At 43.3% G+C, this 27,731-nt stretch overlaps 1 protein-coding gene and 1 pseudogene across 1 annotated transcript in view; both read left to right on the top strand.

Moving 5' to 3' along the window:
* Positions 1 to 19,975, top strand: part of LOC139442910 (protein-cysteine N-palmitoyltransferase HHAT-like) — a 32,729-nt gene extending 12,754 nt beyond the window's left edge. Inside the window, exons 6-11 of the mRNA XM_071223834.1 lie at positions 278 to 535; positions 4,478 to 4,800; positions 6,231 to 6,266; positions 7,061 to 7,262; positions 13,466 to 13,610; positions 19,481 to 19,975. Coding sequence (XP_071079935.1) covers positions 278 to 535; positions 4,478 to 4,800; positions 6,231 to 6,266; positions 7,061 to 7,262; positions 13,466 to 13,610; positions 19,481 to 19,584 — 1,068 coding nt within the window. The 3' untranslated portion in view covers positions 19,585 to 19,975. The remainder of the gene's footprint in view (positions 1 to 277; positions 536 to 4,477; positions 4,801 to 6,230; positions 6,267 to 7,060; positions 7,263 to 13,465; positions 13,611 to 19,480) is intronic.
* An 11-nt stretch (positions 19,976 to 19,986) lies between these two features.
* LOC139442911 (uncharacterized transmembrane protein DDB_G0289901-like) lies at positions 19,987 to 26,010 on the top strand (annotated as a pseudogene).
* The last annotated feature ends 1,721 nt before the right edge of the window (positions 26,011 to 27,731 follow it).

Here is a 27,731-nt window from a genome sequence, read left to right on the forward strand (position 1 = left end):
TCCTACTCAGTACCCAAGCGACCCAGGTACCTGAGTTACCTGTCCCAGCCCTAATACAGACAATAGGAAAAATTGTTGGTGATAGCCAAGACTTGTCATAAATTTGTTCAGATGAGCAAAGGGTTGGAAACTTGCATTAATTTCATGACATATTTGAGGCTAGTGGTTTGTACCCACATTAATTTAGTGATGCATTATTTTATGGTTGACAGTGATTTGACACCAGCTGAATTTGAATGTCCCAGGCAAGTTTTGAGCTGAATTCTTTCCATTCCAGCAACAACTTTGTGGTATCAGGAACACCACGGAAGGATACTATCTGTTCATATTTGTGTTAGCTCTGGTCATTCTGCGCTATGCCAGCTTCAGTCTGGAGAGAAGCAGGTACATTGCTGCAAAGGGGAATAACTCTACTTCCAAGGAGAAGACAACTGACTGTGGCCATTTCTCCATGTGGGATCTACTGCTGTACATGTTCTATTTCCCACTCTTCTTCACAGGACCACTCATCACTTATGACAAGTTTAAACTGCAGGTGAAGCTTTTGACATTTTTACCTTTCATTGTCTTGCACCCAGACAAGGACTGGGACGAGACCACATTTACTATCCGGGTTCCCGATCCCCTATTACCCGACCCACCCGGGTACCAGCTGTAGGTTTCAAGAATTGGCTATAATATGTCCAATTTAGAATTGTTTTACAGGAGCTCTGGCAAAAACTACTTAGATACATGCATAAAATGATCAGATCTTTCTTACTCTGAAGTTGACTGAAGCTTTATCTTTACTCAAACATATGTAAGTAAAAAGGAATGCATGCATAGTTAGAAATAAATGCAAACATTAAGCGACTTGTAGTGTAATCATGGAGTTTGATTATTGTTGTCATTAAACAAACTATCACATACCAAAGGTCTGGTCAGTCCTGTGGGTACCCAGGTCTTACTCAGGACCAACCTGACCCAATTACCGATTTGCTTGTCCTATACCTAAACCAGACCTAACCCAGACCTCACCTTACCTACACCTAACCCAGACCTCACCTCACCCAGACCTCACCTCACCCAGACCTCACCTAACCCAGACCTCACCTTACCCACACCTCACCCAGACCTCACCCAGACCTCACCTAACCCACACCTAACCCACACCTCACCTAACCCACACCTAACCCAGACCTCACCTAACCCACACCTAACCCAGACCTCACCTCACCTAAACCAGACCTCACTCAGACCTCACCTAACCCACACCTAACCCAGACCTCACCTCACCTAAACCAGACCTCACTCAGACCTCACCTAACCCACACCTAACCCAGACCTCACTCAGACCTCACCTAACCCACAACTAACCCACACCTCACCTAACCCTCACCTAACCCACACCTCACCTAACCCACACCTAACCCACACCTTACCCACACCTAACCCAGACCTCACCTAACCCACACCTCACCTAACCCACACCTAACCCACACCTTACCCACACCTAACCCAGACCTCACCTAACCCACACCAAACCCAGACCTCACCCAGACCTCACCAAGACCTCACCTAACCCACACCAAACCCACACCTCACCCAGACCTCACCAAGACCTCACCTAACCCACACCTAACTCAGACCTCACCTCACCTAAACCAGACCTCACCCACACCTCACCTAACCCACACCTCATCCAGACCTCACCCAGCCCTCACCTAACCCACACCTAACCCACACCTAACCCACACCTCACCCAGCCCTCACCTAACCCACACCAAACCCACACCTCACCCAGACCTCACAAAGACCTCACCTAACCCAAACCTAACCCAGACCACACCTAACTCATACCTTACCCAGACCTCACCTAACCCAGACCTCACCTAACCCAGACCTCACCCACACCTCACCGAACCCACACCTCACCTAACCCACACCACACCCACACCTCACCTAACCCACACCACACCCAGACCTCACCTAACCCAGACCTCACCTCACCTAAACCAGACCTCACCCACACCTCACCTAACCCACACCTAACCCACACCTAACCCACACCTCATCCAGACCTCACCTAACCCACACCTCACCCAGAACTCACCTAACCCACACCTAACCCACACCTCACCCAGCCCTCACCTAACCCACACCTAACCCACACCTCACCCAGCCCTCACCTAACCCACACCTAACCTAACCCACACCTAACCCAGACCTCACCCAGATCTCACCTAACCCAGACCTCACCCAGACCTCACCTAACCCACACCTAACCCACACCACACCCAAACCTCACCTAACCCACACCTCACCCAGACCACACCCAAACCTCACCTAACCCACACCTCACCCAGACCACACCCAAACCTCACCTAACCCACACCTCACCCAGACCTCACCTAACCCACACCACACCTAACCCACGCCACACCTAACCTAGACCTCACCTAACCCACACCACACCTAACCCAAACCTCACCTAACCCACACCTAACCCACGCCACACCTAACCTAGACCTCACCTAACCCAGACCACACCTAACCCAAACCTCACCTAACCCACACCTAACCCACACCTCACCCAGCCCTCACCTAACCCACACCTAACCTAACCCACACCTAACCCAGACCTCACCCAGATCTCACCTAACCCAGACCTCACCCAGACCTCACCTAACCCACACCTAACCCACACCACACCCAAACCTAACCTAACCCACACCTCACCCAGACCACACCCAAACCTCACCTAACCCACACCTCACCCAGACCTCACCTAACCCACACCACACCTAACCCACGCCACACCTAACCTAGACCTCACCTAACCCACGCCACACCTAACCTAGACCTCGCCTAACCCACACCTCACTCAGACCACACCCAAACCTCACCTTACCCACACCTAACCCACGCCACACCTAACCTAGACCTCGCCTAACCCACACCTCATCCAGACCTCTCCTAACCCACACCTAAACCAGACCTCACCCAACCCACACCTAACCCAGACCTCACCCAGATCTCACCTAACCCACACCTCACCCAGACCTCATCCAGACCTCACCTTACCCACACCTCACCAAGACCTCACCTAACCCACACCTAACCCAGACCTCACCTAACCCACACCTCACCCACACCTCATCCAGACCTCACCCAACCCACACCTAACCCACACCTCACCAAGACCTCACCTAACCCACACCTCACCCAGACCTCATCCAGACCTCACCTTACCCACACCTCACCAAGACCTCACCTAACCCACACCTAACCCAGACCTCACCTTACCCACACCTCACCCACATCTCACTTAACCCACACCTCACCCAGACCTCACCTAACCCACACCTAACCCAGACCTCATCCAGACCTCACCTTACCCACACCTCACCAAGACCTCACCTAACCCACACCTCACCCAGACCTCACCTAACCCACACCTAACCGACACCTCACCTAACCCACACCACACCTCACCCAAACCACACCTCACCCAGACCTCACCTAACCCACACCTAACCCACACCACACCTAACCCAGACCTCACCCAGACCTCACCTCTTCAAGACCTCACCTAACCCACACCAAACCCACACCTCATCCAGACCTCTCCTAACCCACACCTCACCCAGACCTCACCTAACCCACACCTAACCCAGACCTCATCCAGACCTCACCTAACCCACACCTAACCCACACCTCACCTAACCCACACCTCACCCAGAGCTCACCTAACCCACACCTCACCCAGATCTCACCCATACCTCACCTAACCCACACCTCACCCAGATCTCACCCAGACCTCACCTAACCCACACCTAACCCACACCACACCTAACCCACACCACACCTAACCCAGACCTCACCCAGACCTCACATCTTCAAGACCTCACCTAACCCACACCTAACCCAGACCTCACCTAACCCACACCTAACTCAGACCTCACCAAGAGTATGTGTACACCAGTTTTGTTCTTGTTCAGCATCTCAAGATGTTTTCAACATCAACCTGCTTTTTGCTTTTGGGGGAGATAACTCTTTACACAAGGTCAATTGGCTCGGGAAAATGTTAACTATCTTAAAACACAGAAAGTTCTTTGGAATTTCCGGCGGGAACAGATGTGTTGTTGAAAGCAGTAAACCAATCGAGGATACATTTACAACATACACTTTCACAAGATTTCCAGCATCGAGGTACAAATAGATATTGTCTGTGTACAGAAAAAAACCCGCATTGTACCAGAGTACATTTTGATGGGACCATATCAGTTATAGTATCATGTGTTTTTTCGTGGTTAACACATGTCTGTATCTTTTGCGGGATAAACAAGAATACTTTTAAGATACATGTATATTTTTTCCAGGTCAGGGTTACTGGTAAACGACTGTGAAGAACAATTGTTGCCTAAGAAAGAAATGTTTCTGAATGAGTTAGAGAAAGCAGGCAAAAAAAATTTCAAGTGATGGATGCTTGTTTCAGATCAATTCTCCACCAGCTGTGTGGACAAGAGACCGGGTAACGACTTCCGTGAAGGGATTTGTGCGAGTGTTTTTCTGGGCCTTCTTCCTGGAGTTTGCCCATCACTACCTCTACTACAACGGCCTGCTGCACAGCATCACCGCCGTGAAGGAGATGTCGCTGTGGGCCCTCGTCGGCATTGGCTACACAGTGGGGCAGTACTTCATGGTGAAATATCTGGTGCTCTATGACCTCCCAGGTCAAGTGGCCAGACTCGACAACCTTGACCCACCACTTGGACCAAAGTGCATCTCGTATATCTACCGATATTCTGATATGTGGAAGTAAGTGACGGTTCTGCTTTATTCATTAGTGATGACTATTTGAAGTCTAAAGGTATATTGAACTATCAAATTATTGCAATTGTTTGCCCTATGATAGTTCTATTTTGATAGAAATTTAAAAATACCAAAGTATCATCAATACAATGCAAAACATTCGATTATTGCAATTGTTGATTGTTATGCATACTATCGACAATACTGTTGGCATTTTAGAATTCCGATTGAAATAGAGCTATCATAGGGCAAACAATTGAAATACATCAATAGTTCAATACTGTAAATTGTGAAGTAATGCATCTCCAAAAGAATGCGACCACTGGACCCTAGCCAAAAATGAGACTCAATAAGAATGCGACACCCCCTTCTCTCAAGCATCAGTGGATTTCTATCTAGAGATGTCCTCAGTCAGGTTTAGAATCCTCACCTTAATCCAACCTTACATTAATCCAATCACACACCAAATAGCACCGCTTATTAGCGCTGAGTAAAGTACTTCAGCAAAAACAATACATGCGAGGTGGCTCGTGTCGGCCTCGCAGTCGCAAAGAACAAAGCAGGACATCTGTCTGGACTTGCAGGTGTGACCACTCGCCTTTTTAGCATTTAATTCACACTCGCCTTAATTTCAAGATTGACAGTATATCAGTACACTCCTACTATTTTTCCTATTTGATGAGTGCATGAATAATGCACTGTTGGAGCATCCACATCATGCAGCACAGTGTTTAGCTATGTGTCTATTTTAGAGTCAATGCAGGACTGATTTTGTTCCCACTTGAGTACAAGTGATGCTGTCCTTAGTGTCACCGACCGTCCACCTTCCCGAGGCAAGTGAGTTAACTGACTATAAAAGTCCAGTTTCCACCCTTGCCGAACTAGGCTGGTGTTACATTTTGGCTGGACTAACGAGTCTATGCATAGTCCAATCAAATTCACGCACCGAAATCGAAATCCGGTTCGTAAGTGTCATGCAGATTTCGGTTGACTGCAGGATTTGCAAAGCATGTGCACTGCTAACTTGTTGTCAACAGATATTTTCTATATCTTTTCATGTTTTTAATCAAGGTGCCTACGTGATTTGATGCACTTCGCGATGTAAGATTCGTTTGATCACAATATAGATCTTGATTATCGATCAGATCGTCACGACTGGGCGCCACTGTTTTGTTTGAATCAAATGCAAGTGATAAGAGAGGTTGAATCTGATTGGTCAATAGGAGAGGCATAGAAAGGACATTACTTGTAATAGCCCCTGGTGGCGCTACGATCGAGCCCAGGAATTCCAGCCTAGTTCGGCAAGGGTGAAAACTGGACTTTTAAAGTCAGTTAACTCTCTTGCTTCGGGAAGATGCCCACCGTCATGCTGCTGGAGTGTTGGTAAAGATGGGTGAGACCTCTCACTAGTAATAACCCATTTATTTTTGTTTCAGATTTTTTGACAGAGGTCTGTACACATTCCTTAGAAAGTAAGTTCACCTCCATGTAACACTGTATGGAGTGAAGATAACAAAACAATAAACTATTGAAACAAGTTCAAACTTTTAATGTATCTTATCAATTACACTATTTTCTATTATTAACAGTTTCTATCCACTAATTGTGGATAAGTTCCCTTTTATATGTGAACTCCTGCATATATGACAATATGACACCTACATTGCAACACTGTCTATGACACCTACATTGTAACACTGTGTCTATGACACCTACATTGAAACACTGTCTATGACACCTACATTGTAACACTAAGACACCTACATTGTAACACTGTGTCTATGACACCTACATTGCAACACTGTCTATGACACCTACATTGTAACACTAAGACACCTACATTGTAACACTGTATCTATGACACCTACATTGTAACACTGTATCTATGACACCTACATAGTAACACTGTTTCTATGACACCTACATAGTAACACTGTATCTATGATACTACATTGTAACACTGTATCTATGACACTACATTGTAACACTTTGTCTATGACACTACATTGTAACACTGTACCGATGACACTACACTGTACCGATGACACTACACTGTAACACTGAACGGATGACACTACACTGTAACACTGTGTTTATGACACTACATTGTAACACTGTACCGATGACACTACATTGTAACACTGTGTTTATGACAGCTACATCGTAACACTGTACCGATGACACTACATTGTAACACTGTACCGATGACACTACATTGTAACACTGTTTATGACAGCTACATCGTAACACTCTGAATCTGTGACAGCTACATCTACATCCCCCTGGGTGGGTCCCAAGCCGGGATGCTGATGCAGCTCCTGGCGTCCATGATGTGCTTCCTCTTCATCTATGTGTGGCACGGGGAGGAGTACTCCCTGCTGCTTTGGTCCATAGCTAACTACATCGGATGCTCCCTGGAGCTGCTTGTCGGACAACTGGAATACACAACATTTGTCTCAAATATCAAGGTGAATTTACTATGTAAAGGTTTTAAGGGATTTTAAAGTTGAGTTGTTCGAATTTAATTAAAGATTGTGAAAATTTCAGTTAAAGCCAAATGCTTCTCTTTTTGTGTTTAAATAACTAATAAATATGTTTTTGTTGCAAATAAAGATGTTCAATTGTTTCAAAGTCAAGTCAGAAACACTGGCAAAAGGTAATGAATTTTATGAGGAGTATATGCTTACTCAGCTGAAGTTATGTGTGTCAGTTCTAAATTCAATTCAAGGACTTAATGTGGTGGTCGGGAAGCCTAGTGGTTAAAGTGTTTGCTCGTCACGTCGAAGACCCGGGTTCTATTCTCCACATGGGTACAATGTGTGAAGCCCATTTCTGGTGTCCCCTGTTGTGATATTGCTCGTATATTGCTTAAAGTGGCGTAAAACCATACTCACACACTCAAAGACTTAATGAATTCTAGGTAATATTGTTTTATACGCCTTCAAGTGATAGAATGGCTTTTCCGGGCAAACCAGTGATTGAAAGCATGAGCGTCAATCAGGTATGACGACCCACAGATAAGAAGTACAGAGAATCTATTTTCACCTGGAATCCCCTCAGGGGGTTATGTCCTCGAAGAGCTCGTTTCAGATCTTACCGTTTATCTTAAGATAAACCATTGTGATGATGTCGCACTATTGGTCTTGCAGTTGATTCTGAGCCAGGAATTCACTGCCATTCTGAGCATGCATTTTAAACAAATAAAACTGACACAACTGTATGTCATTATGCAAAACCATAGAGAAATTATTCATTAATTATGAAATAGTTTAAGTCAAAGAAATTACTCAAATCTGTTAATTCCAAAAGTAGAATCAACTCATTGATTCTACTTCAGGAATCACAGATTCTCATGATTTCTCCATTACATAATTCAACAATGAATTCTTCAGTTTTCTTCGCCAACATGGATTCTGTCAGTTAATGAAAAATACAATATATCTACAAGTAGATAAAAAACATAAATTGTTTGACTATAGTGAGATCTGAACATGCATTTGCCAAATTACAACTTGAGAACATCAAAACAAGGCAAAGTTGCTTCCCTTGGTTTGTAAATCTTGTGTTAAGTTTTGAGTGATTGAAAGCGTAAAATAGTGAAGTCAGCATTATTTCAGATGTGATTAGAACATGACATTAATAATATTAAGATCCTGTCAGCAAAGGACAAGCTGCAGTTAAAGCATTTAGTAGATTTCATCCAAATATTTAAAAAGTGTGACGGGGGAAATTATTTTTTATGATTCATTTAAGCAGATCCAAATAGGTATCATTATCAGAAATAGTACTGGCATGATACCAAACAGCAAACTGTAAAGAAGGGGTGCTAAATTGGATTAAAGCTGTTATTATTGATGTAATCATCATTTGAAGTGTATAATAGGTGGTAAAGTGGAAATTGAACAAGTTTATTCATTTTCAAACACTGAAAAAATTATTTAAACTACATCCAGTTTAAATTAATGTTCTTTTTTGCTAGCAGACAAATTATTAAAGCCACCTATTTGGTTTTTTTGGACCCTAGAGTCTGAAAATGCTAAATATGTTTGTTATTTTATAATACATACATGTAATACATTTTCACCTTTATGTTTGGGTTGTTTCAAATTAAGGGCTTGCACACCCTTGCATATGTAAGAGTAAATATTATCCTATCCTATTTTTTATCCCGGGGATGAAATTCTCCTGTGTCAGAATGATTCTCCCAAGTGAATTTGAACCCACAACAGTGTGTCTAATCACATCCTATACTATACTCTAGAGTAAAATTTCCCCCGGGAAAATATTTAGGTAGGATATAATCCTTGCTTACACATACAAATGCTGAAGTAGGTTCGACTCTGTCCTAGTTTCTCTGCATTTGGCCAGTTTGATGGGTACCCGGAAGTGAAGAAATTAATCCACATACAGGGGCATACACCATGGGTAACATAATACTAGTTTATTTCTGACTACTGGTTCATGAAACACACCTAGATTGGGGTATAAGGCAAGGAGTCCTTCAAAATGTACCAATTCCTGCCATGCCTGGCAATTAAGCCGCTCTCCCATCCCAGGACCACAGTGTATTCCAACAGAGCTTCTAAATGTCATGTTTTCATTGCCAGATTATCTTTTTTGTTTTTGACACCCCCATGTGAACATCCGGGTAAGAAGTGGCGAGGAACTGGATCGGGTGGTCAGAATCGTTGATGCATCTCATCGATCGATGCTCGTGATGTCAATCACTGATTGTCTGGTCCAGACCGAGTCATATAGCTTGAAAATTGCTGAGCATGACTTAAACAACAAACAAACAAACAAACAAAGTTTTACTCAAGTCTGTCCACCCGTGTTGAAGTGTCTGTTTATGAAAGAGTAAAGAGTTGCTGTTGCTTGAAATATGCCCTGTGCCCTGTGCCCTGTGCCCTAAGCCACAATCATTTAAAGGGATTAAAAATTGTTGTATGCTAATGCAATTTTGCAATTTGAAATACATAGGCAGTTTGTCTGCATTTAAATCTTTTGTTTTGACCTGATGTTTTTTTATGATTATTTCAAATCCCAGAATTATTCATTCTGAAACATCAGTGCTAGACTAAATACAAGAACAGATATTGCTATGGCATCTCAGTGGGCTAGCACTATAAATCGGCATCAGTCCGGACTAGTACAAGCAGCCACACACACACCCACAAACACACACATCACTATATAAGTGCAATAATCTTGGACGCGATGTTAAACCCCATTTCACCTCACCTCACCTTATTTCAAATCCATCTGACTCTTTCTGAAACATGAGCGATTCACGAATAACAAGAACAGATATTACACGTTAGCCTAATTTTATTTTAATTTTATATTATTACAAGTCCATCTGATTCATTCTGAAATATGAGCGCCACACGAAATACAAGAACAGATATTGCTTTTGTTGCGCTGATTGTCTAGCAAGGTCCTACTGCAGTAATCTCTGGGAGTTTTGCGTATTTGCACAAGTTTATTTAATCGTGGTACATAGAGATTTTTCAGCCTCATTATATTTTCTTTGGTTAACGCTTATGTGTGCAGTTGCCATGGAAACAAACTGATTTTTCTTTGATTCAGGTTATGTAAGTTTAATCATGGAATATTGTGATCAAGCAATCCAATTTATTTTGTAATCCAGCACCAGATTGAATTCTCTTTGACAAATGTTCCTGCAATAGACATTGTGAAAGGTGCCCCGACACCATTGTGCGGTTCCAGTATTAATGGTAGGTTAACAATAAGTAAACAAGACATTTGATATGTCGGTCTCATGTGGATTATTGTTTCAAGATAATTATGACCTTTATTGAAACCTTTTGACATTTAAATAAAATACCATATAGATTTTTCTTGCATTTTGGAAGCTTGATAACGACATAGGAATCTACATCGAAATGTTGCTAAATGCAATAAACGAAAGGTTTTTATCTGAGTTGTATGTTTTCTACGGTGGCCCATACCCGCCACTGGTGAGATCATTTTTCACTGTATGCCTCTATATTTTGTCTGGCGGCGGCCAAATACATTTTTGGCGGCCGCGAGATACTTTCACTGGTGAGATCATTTTCCCCTGTAAACCTCTATATTTGATCTCACCAGTGGAAGTATCTGGCGGCTGCCAGAAATGTATTTGGTGGCCGCCAGACAAAATATAGAGGCATACAGTAAAAAATGATCTCACCAGTGTCGGGTATGGGCCACCATAGTTTTCTCATTTGACATTTGCAACATAACGAGTTATGATATATTTTAAGCAAGGATAGATATATGGATGAACCACTTCTTTATTAGAATTAGGAGAATCGAAATGTCTCTCTTAACTGTATTAAAGACATTGTTTATCTATATGTTTTATCCTACTTAGTACTCCAACTTCTAAATGCCTCTCAAATAAGATATATTTTAACAAAGCACATTAGCAAATCATGACTGAGAGCTTCAGCATGTAAAATCCCCTACACTCCACTACTGACACAGAAATCGACTTTATCGTTATCGAGTCACAAGTTACTTGTTTTTAGTGAAATATCTGTGGAATACATGGTTGACTTTTAGATGTCAACATCATTATTCTTTAAATGTGTCATTTCGGAAATGCTAGTACATTCATCAAGCAAGTGATTAACAACTAGACTTGGCGTGCTTGTATAGTGGACATTCATTATCACTCCCATTACAAAGTAACTGGGGGATATAGGAATGGGTGCTGTCCATCTGTCCATCTGTCTTTCTGCCCTTCTGTCCGTCCATCCATCACATTTTGTTTCCACAGCAGAGCTCAAAAACCATAAGAGATATAGCACATAGACAGTTCTAGTGGTGAACTGATGTCTTTTGATAGTTTCGGATTTAAAAAAAATAATATTTTTCGAGTATCCATGTCAATGACATTGACTTAAGCTGAAATCAGAATGGACAGATGGTTATGGTTGTGTAATTTCTAATTTTGAATAATGAGATTGTTTCATCACTTTCACTTGTTTAAAATGCACATTCAGAATGGTCGCTCTGACATGATCCTCATTGGGATGTCCTCAGATCTTTGTTTAGCGATAGCGAGAACTAAGATCTGATTTTAATGAGATTGTCTGTCTCAATAAACCATCAATTAGCGTTCCCAATATGGCAACAAACATAGCTCCAAGTCATTTGGCAAAATTGTATTCATACACAATTTCTGAAGCGACTTCATTAAGATAAAATTACATCTTAAACATCCATTATTTTAAGTATGAAATTTTATAATGAAGAGATTATGACGCTTGTGAGTTTCCAGTATCACAAATATTATATTTTAGAAATATTCAGTATGTTTTATGCTCACCAAATTCTTGCATTATACAATTTATATTCTTAATAAATGATATTAATGATACGGAAACACTCTCGGCTAATAATATCAATCTTATAAAGTGGACACAATTTATGGATAACGACTTCTTTAATACTGTAAAGGTGACGTTTCAGTATAGATCTTTATACCTTTGTCAAGCAAGACTGCTGACAACTGAATAAGGATCTATACCGAAACATCACCTTTATGGTATTAAAGAAGTTGTCATCCATAAATTGTGTTTACTTTGTCATCCGTCAACTTCTAAGTAATGCCTATCAAACAATATCCATACAAGTTCCTATGGAACAGTTCTGTCCAGTCTGTGACAGTTTCACTGTCCAATACTGAGTTGGTTCTGCACATGTGTAGGGAGAGCAGGGTCGATGAATGAACGTAGGACCTTCTCCGGTTGAGTCCCGTCCCGGATTTGAACCCACAGTCTCAGAGTGATGCACCTAGTCTCCAGCAAAGAAAGTCGGCTATCTAACCCACTCTGCCACGATCTGACCCTGTTGTAGTCTGACCCATGAAGATCCGGGGTTGATGTAAAAGGTGGCTAACAGGATCAGGTGGTCAGGCTTGCTGACTTGCTTGATGCATATCATTGATCCCAATTGCGTGGATCAATGCTCATGATATTAACCACTGGATTGTCTGGTCCAGACTCGATTATTTACAGACCGCTGTCAGATAGCTGGAATATTGCTGAATGCAGCATTAAACAACAACCTAACCAACCAACTCTAGAAGTCTAGATCATTGTTACGCTACAGTTATCAGACTGCTATTTTGTGGAAGCCTTGGTGGCTAAGTGGGTTAGATAGCTGACTTTGTTAGCTGGCAATTAGGTGTCTCACCCTGGCACTCAGATGGGACTCAACCCAAAAAGGTATTATAATTTATACTTTACTAAAAAATTGATATCCCAAATAAAACATGTTGCATTTCACCAGTTTCTAGAAGGCATTGTGTATTCAGGGAATTACAGGAACCAATGGTTTTTGTCAATATCTTTCAAAATAATTGATCTAAATTCTATTTTGGATCCTGGATCTAATCCTTAAGATTATTAGACCCTATTTTGACTATTAGACCCTATTTTGACTATTAGACCCTATTTTGACCATCATCTCCTGAATAATTCCTGTAATCATATACTGTTTGACACCTACCAGTCATTCATCTACAACATTGTGTTTGTTGCAGCAAGGACCGCTTCATGTTACAGTCACAGTTCTGATGACATTCAGTATTATGTTCACAGCTATTTTTACCTCAGCATGTCATTACTGGTGTATTTTTTGCTGTTTTTGATCTGTGCAGGCAAGCTACCTGTCGCCAGCGATGGTTCGACGCCTCCGATGTATCATAGTCGTCCCACTCTTCCTCATGTCCTGCTTTTCTGTCTTCTACTTCTTCAGCGGGATGGCGTTCGGCACCGTCTTCCTGCAGAGGCTTATTATCCAAGGTGGAGTGTTCTACTTCTTAGATTATACAGCATTTGATTTTTTTTGAGAATTTTCTTGCATGTATAAAATATCCTATTTCAAAGCAAATATGTTTTGAGATGAAACATGGTTTGAATTACATGTTTTTTTCAAAATCTAGAAATAAAGAAGACAAAAAAGGAAAGTTTGTGGGCTCTATGTAATTTAATCTGGGATGTTGTGTTATGCCTTCTGTAAACCCACGGACATATCTAAATGTAGCTTATTGGGTGTAAGAATTTGTTCCATGTCTACAGTGTCAGGAGATTTGGGTAATGGTGGGGAGGGGAGTGGGGTGAGGAGGGGGGACATTTGGGTGTCATTGATCATCCCCATATGGTTATAACACATATTCAGTGGGTCATCCCCATATGGTTATGACATGTATTCAATGGGTCATCCCCATATGGTTATGACATGTATTCAATGGGTCATCCCCATATGGTTATGACATGTATTCAATATTCATCCCATTATGAAGACCCGGGGTAGAATAGGTCTTCAGCAACCGATGCTTGCCGTAAAAGGCAACTATGCTCATTGTATCCCAATTGCATGGATCGATGCTCATGATGTCATTTACTGGATTGTCTGGCCCAGTGATGATTATTTTACATACTACCGTCATATAGCTGGAATATTGCTGAGTACGGCGTTAAACAACAAATAAACAAACAAACAATATGTGGCAGGTAATCGCCATGAGTTAGTGAGTGTGATTAATGTCGCAGTCAGCAATATTCCAGCTACATGATTGGCTATGAATAATAAAATCTGGATCAATCAAACCAGTGACTGAAACCATGAGCAATCATCCATGGATTGGGGTCACAGTGACATATAATCAGCCTAGTCACTGAGATGTACGATCATTCTTGGGTGCAGGCTAAAATTGCACCTCAGCAAAACATCACTGATTTCTCCGGCAAAAACAACACCGATTTTGGTGAAAACGGCTACTAATTGTCAAATGAAAACAGCACCTCGATGAGAACGATTTTTGTAGTAGTATATATTCTTTATTCAGTGATTCATTACTTATCATTGTCATCTTCAATGTCTCATAGGGGTGGTCGGGTAGCCTAGTGGTTAAAGCGTTCGCTTGTCACGCCGAAGACCCGGGTTCGATTCCCGACATGGATACAATGTGTGAAGCCCATTTCTGGTGTCCCCCGCCGTGATATTGCTGGAATAGTGCTAAAAGCGGCGTAAAACCATACTCACTCACTCACTCACTCAATGTGTCACAGTAGTTCAAATAAGGTGCTGTTTTTGCTTTAGACAAGGACAAGTTTGGGCCATCTGGTGCCGGTTTGCTGAGGTGCCGTTTTAGCTATAACCCTTCATTCTTCAGCTCCTACAAGCATGCGATGAAGTGATAGGAGCATTTCAAAGAAATTATGTTTGATGTTTAAAAAGTAATTGTCTTCTTCTGCTGTCTCCTACAAGACACACAATGCTGATACAAGGCACACAAGCCATGCTGTCAACCTTTCTTTAGAATAGCTTCATGATCAACATCACAAACAGCTTCTGCCCATTGAATATTCCCACTAGCTGTTTGTTTTTATTGACCTGACAAGTCGCTGTCATCAAGATATATTTATGTGTTGTTTACTAGATGTATGTTTGCCAGTCAAGGACTTTTTCTAAAGCTAGCTGTAGAACCCTCTCTGCTGAGAAGGTGTTTAAAGCTGTATATTATAACGATCTGCCCCCTGTAGTATCTGTAGCTAAGAGACTGTCAGCAGGCAAACAGTTACATGTATGTAGGTATTGTATTGATTTTTAACTGAGTAATGCTGATCCCGATATTGTAGAGTCTTCTGTTGGTGAGGCTCCATCTTCCCGAGGCAAAGGAGTTAACTGACTGTAAAAATCCAGTTTCCACCCTTGCTGAACTAGGCTGGAATTTTGGGGATCGATTGTAGCACCACCAGTGGCTATTACGTGTTATATCCCATCTTTGTCTGTCCTATTGACCAATCAGATTCCGCACTGATTTCACTTGCATTTGCTTCAAAGAAAATGGCTGAGCCCAATGAAGATGATCTCATAATCCGATCTGATAATCAAGTCTCGGTTGTAATAAAACGGGTCATCATCAATCAATCATCAATCATCAATCATCATCATCATCGTGTCACGCAGAAGACCAGGGTTCGATTCCTGACATGGGTACAATGAGTGAAGCCCATTTCTTGTGTTCCTCGAGGTGATAGTGCTGGAATATTGCTAAATGCGCCGTAAAAACATACTCTCACTCACTCATCACTGTAGTTCACGTTTTACATCCACGTTGTACATCCAGGTAGACCTCCGCTCTTAGTAGTATCGTTCATTATCATCATCTGTATGGATGGTTTGGTGGTCTTGACATTAAGGTCTTGATGAATAGTTTCCAACAGTTAAGGGGGTAGGGTCTCCTAGGTGCCACAATTCACTGTGCAGAAATCTCTCTTGGCTGATCCAGGCTCTACTGAGTCCAGGCTCTACTGAGTCCAGTGTCTACTGAGTCGTGTCTACTGAGTCCAGGCTCTACTGAGTCGTGTCTACTGAGTCCAGGCTCTACTGAGTCCAGGCTGTACTGAGTCGTGCGTACTGAGTCCAGGCTCTACTGAGTAGTGTCTACTGAGTCCAGGCAGTGTCTACTGAGTCCAGTGTCTACTGAGTCCAGGCTCTACTGAGTCTAGGGTTTACTGAGTCCAGGGTCTACAGAGTCCAGGCTCTACTGAGTCCAGTGTCTACTGAGTCCAGTGTCTCTTGAGTCCAGGCTCTACTGAGTCGTGTGTACTGAGTCGGCAGTGTCTACTGAGTCCAGTGTCTACTGAGTCCAGTGTCTACTGAGTCCAGGCTCTACTGAGTCTAGGGTTTACTGAGTCCAGGGTCTACAGAGTCCAGGGTCTACTGAGTCCAGGCTCTACTGAGTCTAGGGTTTACTGAGTCCAGGGTCTACAGAGTCCAGGGTCTACAGAGTCCAGGGTCTACTGAGTCCAGGCTCTACTGAGTCCAGGGTTTACTGAGTCCAGGGTCTACAGAGTCCAGGCTCTACTGAGTCCAGTGTCTACTGAGTCCAGTGTCTCTTGAGTCCAGGCTCTACTGAGTCGTGTGTACTGAGTCGGCAGTGTCTACTGAGTCCAGTGTCTACTGAGTCGTGTCTACTGAGTCCAGTGTCTACTGAGTCCAGGCTCTACTGAGTCAAGGGTTTACTGAGTCCAGGGTCTACAGAGTCCAGTGTCTACTGAGTCCAGTGTCTACTGAGTCCAGGGTCTACTGAGTCGTGTCTACGGAGTCCAGGCTCTACTGAGTTCAGGCTCTAATGAGTCCAGGCTCTACTGAGTAGTGTCTACTGAGTCCAGGCAGTGTCTACTGAGTCCAGGCTCTACTGAGTCCAGTGTCTCTTGAGTCCAGGCTCTACTGAGTCGTGTGTACTGAGTCGGCAGTGTCTACTGAGTCCAGTGTCTACTGAGTCCAGTGTCTACTGAGTCCAGGCTCTACTGAGTCTAGGGTTTACTGAGTCCAGGGTCTACAGAGTCCAGGGTCTACTGAGTCCAGGCTCTACTGAGTCTAGGGTTTACTGAGTCCAGGGTCTACAGAGTCCAGGGTCTACAGAGTCCAGGGTCTACTGAGTCCAGGCTCTACTGAGTCCAGGGTTTACTGAGTCCAGGGTCTACAGAGTCCAGGCTCTACTGAGTCCAGTGTCTACTGAGTCCAGTGTCTCTTGAGTCCAGGCTCTACTGAGTCGTGTGTACTGAGTCGGCAGTGTCTACTGAGTCCAGTGTCTACTGAGTCGTGTCTACTGAGTCCAGTGTCTACTGAGTCCAGGCTCTACTGAGTCAAGGGTTTACTGAGTCCAGGGTCTACAGAGTCCAGTGTCTACTGAGTCCAGTGTCTACTGAGTCCAGGGTCTACTGAGTCGTGTCTACGGAGTCCAGGCTCTACTGAGTTCAGGCTCTAATGAGTCCAGGCTCTACTGAGTAGTGTCTACTGAGTCCAGGCAGTGTCTACTGAGTCCAGGCTCTACTGAGTCTAGGGTTTACTGAGTCCAGGCGCTACTGAGTCCAGGCAGTGTCTACTGAGTCCAGGCTCTACTGAGTCCAGGCTCTACTGAGTCCAGTGTCTACTGAGTCCAGGTTCTACTGAGTCCAGGCTCTACTGAGTCGTGTCTACTGAGTCCAGGGTCTACAGAGTCCAGTCCTAGGACTCCCACACTGAACTCTGGCTTTGAGCCCAAGTCACTCCTGAAGATTAATCAAAAGATGTACATGTGTGTCCATGTTTGTATGCTATTTATGACCGTCGTGTGAGTAAATATGTACAACACATCCACCCAGTGTTTGTGTGTCATGGTCGTAGCCAGGTAGGCGGTGGCATGGATCTGTCTGCATCGTGATCGCTGTTTTTGATGACTCACCTTCCTCCCGGAGTCTGACTGGAGCTAGATTCAGTAAAGTTGGTTGATGACATATTTTCATAATATTATTTCCCTTGACAGTATGTGCAGGATCATAGGCAAGAAATGCCAATAATACCCTGTGACAGGAAGTAGGTCAATGCATAATCACAAAAACATCTTTTTTAGAAGACCCTGTGGGGATTCCATGTCAGAATGAGATCCTGGATTATGCTGTCCAAGTTGATTCTAGGTCAGAATAGGTCCCCAGTACCCCATGCTTGTCTCCTAGGGGATTCCAGGTCAGAATAGGTAACCAATACCCCATGCTTGTCTCCTAGGGGATTCCAGGTCAGAATAGGTAACCAAGTAGTTTCTCCCAGTAGTTTTTTCGGTCAGAATAGGTCCCCGATACCCCGTGCTTGTCTCCCAGTAGATTCTAGGTCAGCATAGGTCCCCGATACCCCGTGCTTGTCTCCCAGTGGATTCTTGGTCAGAATAGGCCCCCAATACCCCTTGCTTGTCTTGCAGTGGATTCTTGGTTACAATAGGTCCCCAATACCCCATGCTTGTCTCCCAGTGGATTCTTGGTCAGAATAGGCCCCCAATACCCCTTGCTTGTCTTGCAGTGGATTCTTGGTCAGAATAGGTCCCTGATGCCGTGTGCTTGTCTCCCAGTAGATTCTAGGTTAGAATAGGTCCGCAATACCCCATGCTTGTCTCCCAGTAGATTCTAGGTTAGAATAGGTCTGCAATACCCCATGCTTGTCTCCCAGTAGATTCTTTGTCAGAATAGGTCCCCAGTACCCTGTGCTTGTCTTGCAGTGGATTCTTGTTTACAATAGGTCTGCAATACCCCATGCTTGTCTCCCAGTAGATTGTAGGTCAGAATAGGTCCCCGATACCCCGTGCTTGTCTTGCAGTGGATTCTTGGTTACAATAGGTCCCCAGTACCCTGTGCTTGTCTCCCAGTAGATTCTTGGTCAGAATAGGTCCCCAGTACCCTGTGCTTGTCTCCCAGTCGATTCTAGGTCAGAATAGGTCCCCAGTACCCTGTGCTTGTCTCCCAGTAGATTCTTGGTCAGAATAGGTCCCCAGTACCCTGTGCTTGTCTCCCAGTAGATTCTAGGTTAGAATAGGTCCCCAGTACCCTGTGCTTGTCTCCCAGTAGATTCTTGGTCAGAATAGGTCCCCAGTACCCTGTGCTTGTCTCCCAGTAGATTCTAGGTCAGAATAGGTCCCCGATACCCTGTGCTTGTCTTGCAGTGGGTTGTTGTTTACAATAGGTCCGCAATACCCCTTGCTTGTTCATAATATTGTCACTGGTCCAGATTGGATTATTTACAGCCACCATCATGTAGCTGGAATATTGCTGGAGTGTGGCGGTAACATCAAACAAACAAACAAACAAACAAACAATCTATGATGAAACTTGTAAGTCTTCTTGTTTTATTACAGCTACACTAAAGAGCGGTACAGCGTTATACTTTCTCATCTATGTCAACCTACAGAATGCCATGGAGGTCGAGCGATGGCTGGCCCTCAAGCACAAGAAGGAATAGTTTCCTCTGCACCAACAAACTTGAAATGTTCCATGTTTGTTGTACATTAGTACCTGCATTCTGCATCTTTCTCCAACCTCATCCTGTGATTGTGTGGCAACATGGCCGGAACCCTTGGCCTATGAGTCACTGTAAGTAAGCCTGTGAGTAGGTTGGTGTACAATATAGCAAGTGTTGTAGACACAGCGTGGTTAACTCATGCAGACCTGATACAGACAGTGCACTGTGGTGAACTGTTGGTGCCTGCACATCCATGCGCAGGTTACATCAAGAAAAAACATGCATATCTAAACACAAACAATAACATTCTGTTATAAATAAAGAAATAAATGGCTCATGGTCGTTGTTTATCGTGCTATAAAACACTACAGGGAGAATTAACCATGAGAGCCCAGGCCCAGGTGGTTTATTCTCCCTGCAGTGTTTTATTGTACGATAAGCAACAACCAAGAGTCATTTAATTTTATAAGAGATTTCAACATTATATACATCCTTTTAAAGATGTTAGTTAAAAGTACACCCTTTAAAATATTTTCCTGTATTTGAATAATGATGACTCCCTGAATAGAATCCAACCGCGGCAATGTTGGACAAGTCCATTTTATTTACAGGGGAGTTAAGTTTGTATTTCTGGCATATTTTCATAATTTTCACGTCGATTATCTGTAACTTTTCTCCCAATACCGATCGTCATATCTTTCTCACTTTTGTAAGTGATCGTTCAGCCATTACGTTTATCTGTGTTGTCAAGCTACATCTATGGGGAACAACTCATGAGTCGCTTCCCTCCAAAAATATGGTTGTCCAATATACTGACATCATCCAGTTGTGAGCACATTATCGAATATCCAGAAATGACGTCATAATAGAACAATGTTTTATCGTGAAATAAACCACGCTTCGTTCTTCATTGTTCCTTGCGATTTATCGCATAGCTGTCTTATATTTCTTTGTATATATGAAGGTAGACACTGCCGTATTTGTTAGAATGTTGCTCATATTGTTTTATTTTCAAATTATGATTCCTTGGCAAATTTAGGACCATCACCCATGTTTGTTTCCCAGTGAATTCTGGGTCAGAATAGGTCCCAAACAGCCAATGCTGTCCCATGCTTGCCGTAAAAGGTGACTAAGCTTGTCGTAAAAAGGCGACTAACAGGATCGGGTGGTCAGGCTCGCTAACTTGGTTGATACATGTCATCGATCCCAATTGCGTGGATCGATGCTCATGATATCAATCACTGGATTGTCTTGTCCAGACTCGATTATTTACAGACCGCCGTCATATAGCTGGAATATTGCTGAGTGCGGCGTTAGGCAACAAACCAAACCAACCAACCAACCAATGCTGGCTGTACCTCAGTCTTTTTTCTCCCCTTATACATACAGATATGTCTTCTACCATTTCAAAACATTGTTAATTTTGTTTGTGTTTCATGGTTGTGTATTTATTTAATTATAACTTTCAATAATTTACTCTATCAACCACAGTTGATCCACAAAGTCTTGTGAAATGTTGCATAATTTAAGAGAAAACGATTTTTACCATAATACCCTTGTTGAAGTTTTCAAGTGTATATTCAATGGTTAATATTGTTGATGTTGGTTTCTAAGGCAATAATCAAAGACAATAGACATGTCACTACTACTAGTTTATACCAGGAATACTGCTATGTTATGTTGGTGTAACGGGGACATTGCCTGTCATTCCAGTCATCCACCATCAATTCTGATGTCTCGCCTAAACCTTTTTAATTTTTGACATCTCTTCTGATACCTGCTTATTGGAAGCTGAAACCATGCCCTGATAAGCCAATTAATAGTGTCTCTAAAATTATGCAATGGGAGCTATATTGAAAATGTCACATTTGTCCAAAATTATGTGTATTTCAAGATAATGCCAAAATTATGTTTCTATATGGATATATTTAGACCTCTTCTTGTTTTTACCTTAATATGAACTTTGACCTTCACATACCACCCCTTAAACCTAGCTTTTGCATTTTGGATATTTGGAAAGACAAAGGGATTTGGTACCAGGTCACCACGTATGCCGCCATCTCCCTGATGACACATTTGTAGTTTGATATTTGGTTACATATGATCCGAGACTCACCCAATCAGCTGTGTATCAAATTAGCATTTCTGTTGTTCTTTTTTTCTTTCTTTTTTGTTGTTGTTTAATGCTGCACTCAGCAGTATTCCAGCTACCCGGTATATGATGGCTATCTGAAAATATTCGACTCTAGTGATTGATGAGCATATCTGTTGTGTAGCAACATCTCTTACGTCTCTCTTTATCTACAAAATGTTGCAAATCGTCAAGAACAATTTAAGTGAGCTGCAGTACCTATGGCTCCATCTTTTCAGCATGAAATATAAATAATTGAATAAGGAAGAGAATTTATGGATGCCAACTTTATCACACGAGTTATCATTGGCTGAAAGTGTTGATACATGATCATGAAATGAAAAAAATCCACCAGAACAGTGAAATGAATGCCATGAGGCAGTGATAGCATATGATATGGATGTTACAGTATGCTCTCTGCCTCACAGCATTCATTCACCTGATGAAGGAGGAAGCATATATTCCGAAATGATGTGTTCCTCAATAAATTCTCCTCCTTGTGTGTATCACTTCTAAACACTTTCAAAGACTATATAATAGAATGCATGGACATTAGTATGCAGCCGATGTGAAATGTGGGTCATGGAAACACCTGCCCACACACTATATCACCGGAGACATGACTACATCGCAATCTGATCTCTCTGTCCTACATTGTTCCTGGACTTACAGTTCAGAGTTATTATTGGCTGAAAGTGTTGATACATGATCACAAAAGGAAAAAAATCCACCAGAACAGTGAAAGGAACAGTGTCGCTCACTCAGGCTATATGATCCTTTTATGTCAGGGTTAAGAAAAAATGTTTCCTTCTCAAGGTTTTTCAAGGTGGAGCTGACAGTATGTCAGTTATGTCGCTGGGGAGCAGTGTAGGAGGGAAGACCCAAGGTGATGGAGGTTACAGTATGTCTGTTATGTCACAGTGGGGCAGTGTAGGAGGGAAGACCCAAGGTGATGGAGGTTACAGTATGTCAGTTATGTCGCTGGGGAGCAGTGTAGGATGGAAGACCCAAGGTGATGGAGGTTACCGTATGTCAGTTATATCGCAGTGTGGCAGTGTAGGAGGGAAGACCCAAGGTGATGGAGGTTACAGTATGTCTGTTATGTCACAGTGTGGCAGTGTAGGAGGGAAGACCCAAGGTGATGGAGGTTACAGTATGTCAGTTATGTCGCTGGGGAGCAGTGTAGGATGGAAGACCCAAGGTGATGGAGGTTACAGTATGTCTGTTATGTCACAGTGGGGCAGTGTAGGAGGGAAGACCCAAGGTGATGGAGGTTACAGTATGTCAGTTATGTCACAGTGGGGCAGTGTAGGAGGGAAGACCCAAGGTGATGGAGGTTACAGTATGTCAGTTATATCACAGTGGGGCAGTGTAGGAGGGAAGACCCAAGGTGATGGAGGTTACAGAATGTCAGTTATGTCGCTGGGGAGCAGTGTAAGAGGGAAGACCCAAGGTGATGGAGGTTACAGTATGTCAGTTATATCACAGTGGGGCAGTGTAGGAGGGAAGACCCAAGGTGATGGAGGTTACAGAATGTCAGTTATGTCGCTGGGGAGCAGTGTAGGAGGGAAGACCCAAGGTGATGGAGGTTACAGTATGTCAGTTATGTCACAGTGGGGCAGTGTAAGAGGGAAGACCCAAGGTGATGGAGGTTACAGAATGTCAGTTATGTCGCTGGGGAGCAGTGTAAGAGGGAAGACCCAAGGTGATGGAGGTTACAGTATGTCAGTTATATCGCAGTGTGGCAGTGTAGGAGGGAAGACCCAAGGTGATGGAGGTTACAGTATGTCAGTTATGTCGCTGGGGAGCAGTGTAAGAGGGAAGACCCAAGGTGATGGAGGTTACAGTATGTCAGTTATGTCGCTGGGGAGCAGTGTAAGAGGGAAGACCCAAGGTGATGGAGGTTACAGTATGTCAGTTATGTCGCTGGGGAGTAGTGTAGGATGGAAGACCCAAGGTGATGGAGGTTACCGTATGTCAGTTATATCACAGTGGGGCAGTGTAGGATGGAAGACCCAAGGTGATGGAGGTTACAGTATGTCAGTTATGTCGCTGGGGAGCAGTGTAGGAGGGAAGACCCAAGGTGATGGAGGTTACAGAATGTCAGTTATGTCGCTGGGGAGCAGTGTAAGAGGGAAGACCCAAGGTGATGGAGGTTACAGTATGTCAGTTATATCGCAGTGTGGCAGTGTAGGAGGGAAGACCCAAGGTGATGGAGGTTACAGTATGTCAGTTATGTCGCTGGGGAGCAGTGTAAGAGGGAAGACCCAAGGTGATGGAGGTTACAGTATGTCAGTTATGTCGCTGGGGAGCAGTGTAAGAGGGAAGACCCAAGGTGATGGAGGTTACAGTATGTCAGTTATGTCGCTGGGGAGTAGTGTAGGATGGAAGACCCAAGGTGATGGAGGTTACCGTATGTCAGTTATATCACAGTGGGGCAGTGTAGGATGGAAGACCCAAGGTGATGGAGGTTACAGTATGTCAGTTATGTCGCTGGGGAGCAGTGTAGGAGGGAAGACCCAAGGTGATGGAGGTTACAGAATGTCAGTTATGTCGCTGGGGAGCAGTGTAAGAGGGAAGACCCAAGGTGATGGAGGTTACAGAATGTCAGTTATGTCGCTGGGGAGCAGTGTAGGAGGGAAGATCCAAGGTGATTGAGGTTACAGTATGTCAGTTATGTCGCTGGGGAGCAGTGTAAGAGGGAAGACCCAAGGTGATGGAGGTTACAGAATGTCAGTTATGTCGCTGGGGAGCAGTGTAGGAGGGAAGACCCAAGGTGATTGAGGTTACAGTATGTCAGTTATGTCGCTGGGGAGCAGTGTAGGAGGGAAGACCCAAGGTGATGGAGGTTACAGTATGTCAGTTATGTCACAGTGGGGCAGTGTAAGAGGGAAGACCCAAGGCGATGGAGGTTACAGAATGTCAGTTATGTCGCTGGGGAGCAGTGTAAGAGGGAAGACCCAAGGTGATGGAGGTTACAGAATGTCAGTTATGTCGCTGGGGAGCAGTGTAAGAGGGAAGACCCAAGGTGATGGAGGTTACAGAATGTCAGTTATGTCGCTGGGGAGCAGTGTAGGAGGGAAGACCCAAGGTGATTGAGGTTACAGTATGTCAGTTATGTCGCTGGGGAGCAGTGTAGGAGGGAAGACCCAAGGTGATGGAGGTTACAGAATGTCTGTTATGTCACAGTTTGGCAGTGTAGGAGGGAAGACCCAAGGTGATGGAGGTTACAGTATGTCAGTTATGTCGCTGGGGAGCAGTGTAGGAGGGAAGACACAAGGTGATGGAGGTTACAGTATGTCAGTTATGTCGCTGGGGAGCAGTGTAGGAGGGAAGACACAAGGTGATGGAGGTTACAGTATGTCAGTTATGTCACAGTGGGGCAGTGTAGGAGGGAAGACCCAAGGTGATGGAGGTTACAGAATGTCAGTTATGTCGCTGGGGAGCAGTGTAGGATGGAAGACCCAAGGTGATGGAGGTTACAGAATGTCAGTTATGTCACAGTGGGGCAGTGTAGGAGGGAAGACCCAATGTGATGGAGGTTACAGTATGTCAGTTATGTCGCTGGGGAGCAGTGTAGGAGGGAAGACCCAAGGTGATGGAGGTTACAGTATGTCAGTTATGTCGCTGGGGAGCAGTGTAGGAGGGAAGACCCAAGGTGATGGAGGTTACAGAATGTCAGTTATGTCACAGTGGGGCAGTGTAGGAGGGAAGACCCAGGGTGATGGAGGTTACAGTATGTCAGTTATGTCACAGTGGGGCAGTGTAGGAGGGAAGACCCAAGGTGATGGAGGTTACAGAATGTCAGTTATGTCGCTGGGGAGCAGTGTAAGAGGGAAGACCCAAGGTGATGGAGGTTACAGAATGTCAGTTATGTCACAGTGGGGCAGTGTAGGAGGGAAGACCCAAGGTGATGGAGGTTACAGTATGTCTGTTATATCGCTGGGGAGCAGTGTAGGAGGGAAGACCCAAGGTGATGGAGGTTACAGTATGTCAGTTAAGTCACAGTGGGGCAGTGTAGGAGGGAAGACCCAAGGTGATGGAGGTTACAGTATGTCAGTTATGTCACAGTGGGGCAGTGTAGGATGGAAGACCCAAGGTGATGGAGGTTACAGTATGTCAGTAATGTCACAGTGGGGCAGTGTAGGAGGGAAGACCCAAGGTGATGGAGGTTACAGTATGTCAGTTATATCGCAGTGTGGCAGTGTAGGAGGGAAGACCCAAGGTCTCTGTGAAAACCTTCATGTTATGATGGGTTGCCTACTATATCAACATGTGGATATTATTTTTTAAGCAAAATTAAGCTTGGTTTACATATCATGTTTGTGATATTTGGGGTAGGGTTGTAGCTCACTGAAAACAATATGCACATCCTAGTCCTTTTAGAACTGGTCTTCAGCAACACATGCTTGCTGTACAAGGTGACTATGCTTGACGTAAGAGGCAACTAATGGGATGGGGTGGTCAGGCTCGCTGACTTGGTTGATGCATGTCATGGTATCTCAGTTGTGTGGACCAATGCTCATGATGTCAATCACTGGATTGTCTTGTACAGACAGCTGACATATAACGGAAATATTGCTGAGTGTGGCGTTAAATAAACAGACAAACAAACAATGTGTGGTTTTGACCTTTGCTTCGCATATCGAGTAAATTGTTAATTTGAAATTCTTCTGAGTGACATTCATTGGAACATCTGTGTATATATCCGAAGAGTCGTCCTAGTCACTGTCAAGATTAAAGAGGTCCAACAGTGTAAAAGAGAGTCCTTGGACAAAGAAACAAAACGTCTTGACACATTGTTGTGCTGGTGAATACTTGCCATGTTTGCTGTCTCTGCCTGATAACTATATAAGTACACAGTTGTGCTTCAGTTGGGCAGTATCCATACTAGATGTTTTAGATGTGTTCAGCTTTATGCAAGTTTTATGTCACAAATTTATAATGTATGAATGCTGACGTTTATCATTTTACAATTGGCTCAGTCTGTTTTATGTGTCCTCCCTGTAACAGAGAGAGTGTTAATACCAAACATATGTATTTGTCTGACACTGATATATAATTGTCTGACCCTGATATATAATTGTCTGACACTGATATATATGTGACTGACACTGATATAAAATTGTCTGACACTGATATATATGTCTGACACTGATATATATGTGTCTGACACTGATATATATGTGTCTGAACTAATACATAATTGGGTGACACTGATATATATGTGTCTGACACTGATATATATGTGTCTGACCTGATACATAATTGTCTGACACTGATATATATGTGTCTGACCTGATACATAATTGTCTGACACTGATATATATGTATCTGACACAGATACACCATGTGACCATGAGTCAAATTGCTATGTTTGTACTTTCTCGTTTATTCATATGAGTTCTGATATACACGTGTTGTGGCAATTTTGATACATCATACTGATGCATATACATTCATTCACCTGGTTGTCACTGTGAAGCATATCCAATTAACCCTTCATGTTCCACTGTGAGGATTAAGAAAATATTGCAACTATGTGTATCAGTTATATGAAACAGTCAAGCAGGTTGCGTTCTATCCTTATTGGTGCTAATGGTTCTGGGGCTATTTTAGAATTTTTTACACATTTCTGAAAGCCTGCAAGGTTGTTTTTGACAGGATACCTCAAGGGATACAGTTACGTAACACATGTGCCGGAGTTTATTGATACCTGATACTCCCGTGAATTTATCTTTTGATTATATACTGGCCTGTTTATGTTAAAGTTTGATTATATCAATTATGAAAACCGTTTACTCTAGCTAATAAACTTGATATGAAATATGTATATGGAATGTGTGATTTTTTTAGGTGCTTTAAAGCAAGTGTCATCGTTCCTATTGTTATTTGTCATGGATTGAGTGAGTTTTAGGCCGCTTTTAGCAATATTCCAGCAATATCACAGGTGGGACACCAGAAATGGGATTCGCACATTGTACCCATGTCGGGAATCGAAACTGGGTCTTCGTCG

Source organism: Haliotis cracherodii, unplaced genomic scaffold, assembly GCF_022045235.1.
Source record: "Haliotis cracherodii isolate W230 unplaced genomic scaffold, xgHalCrac1.p SCAF_5, whole genome shotgun sequence".
Taxonomy (NCBI): domain Eukaryota; kingdom Metazoa; phylum Mollusca; class Gastropoda; order Lepetellida; family Haliotidae; genus Haliotis; species Haliotis cracherodii.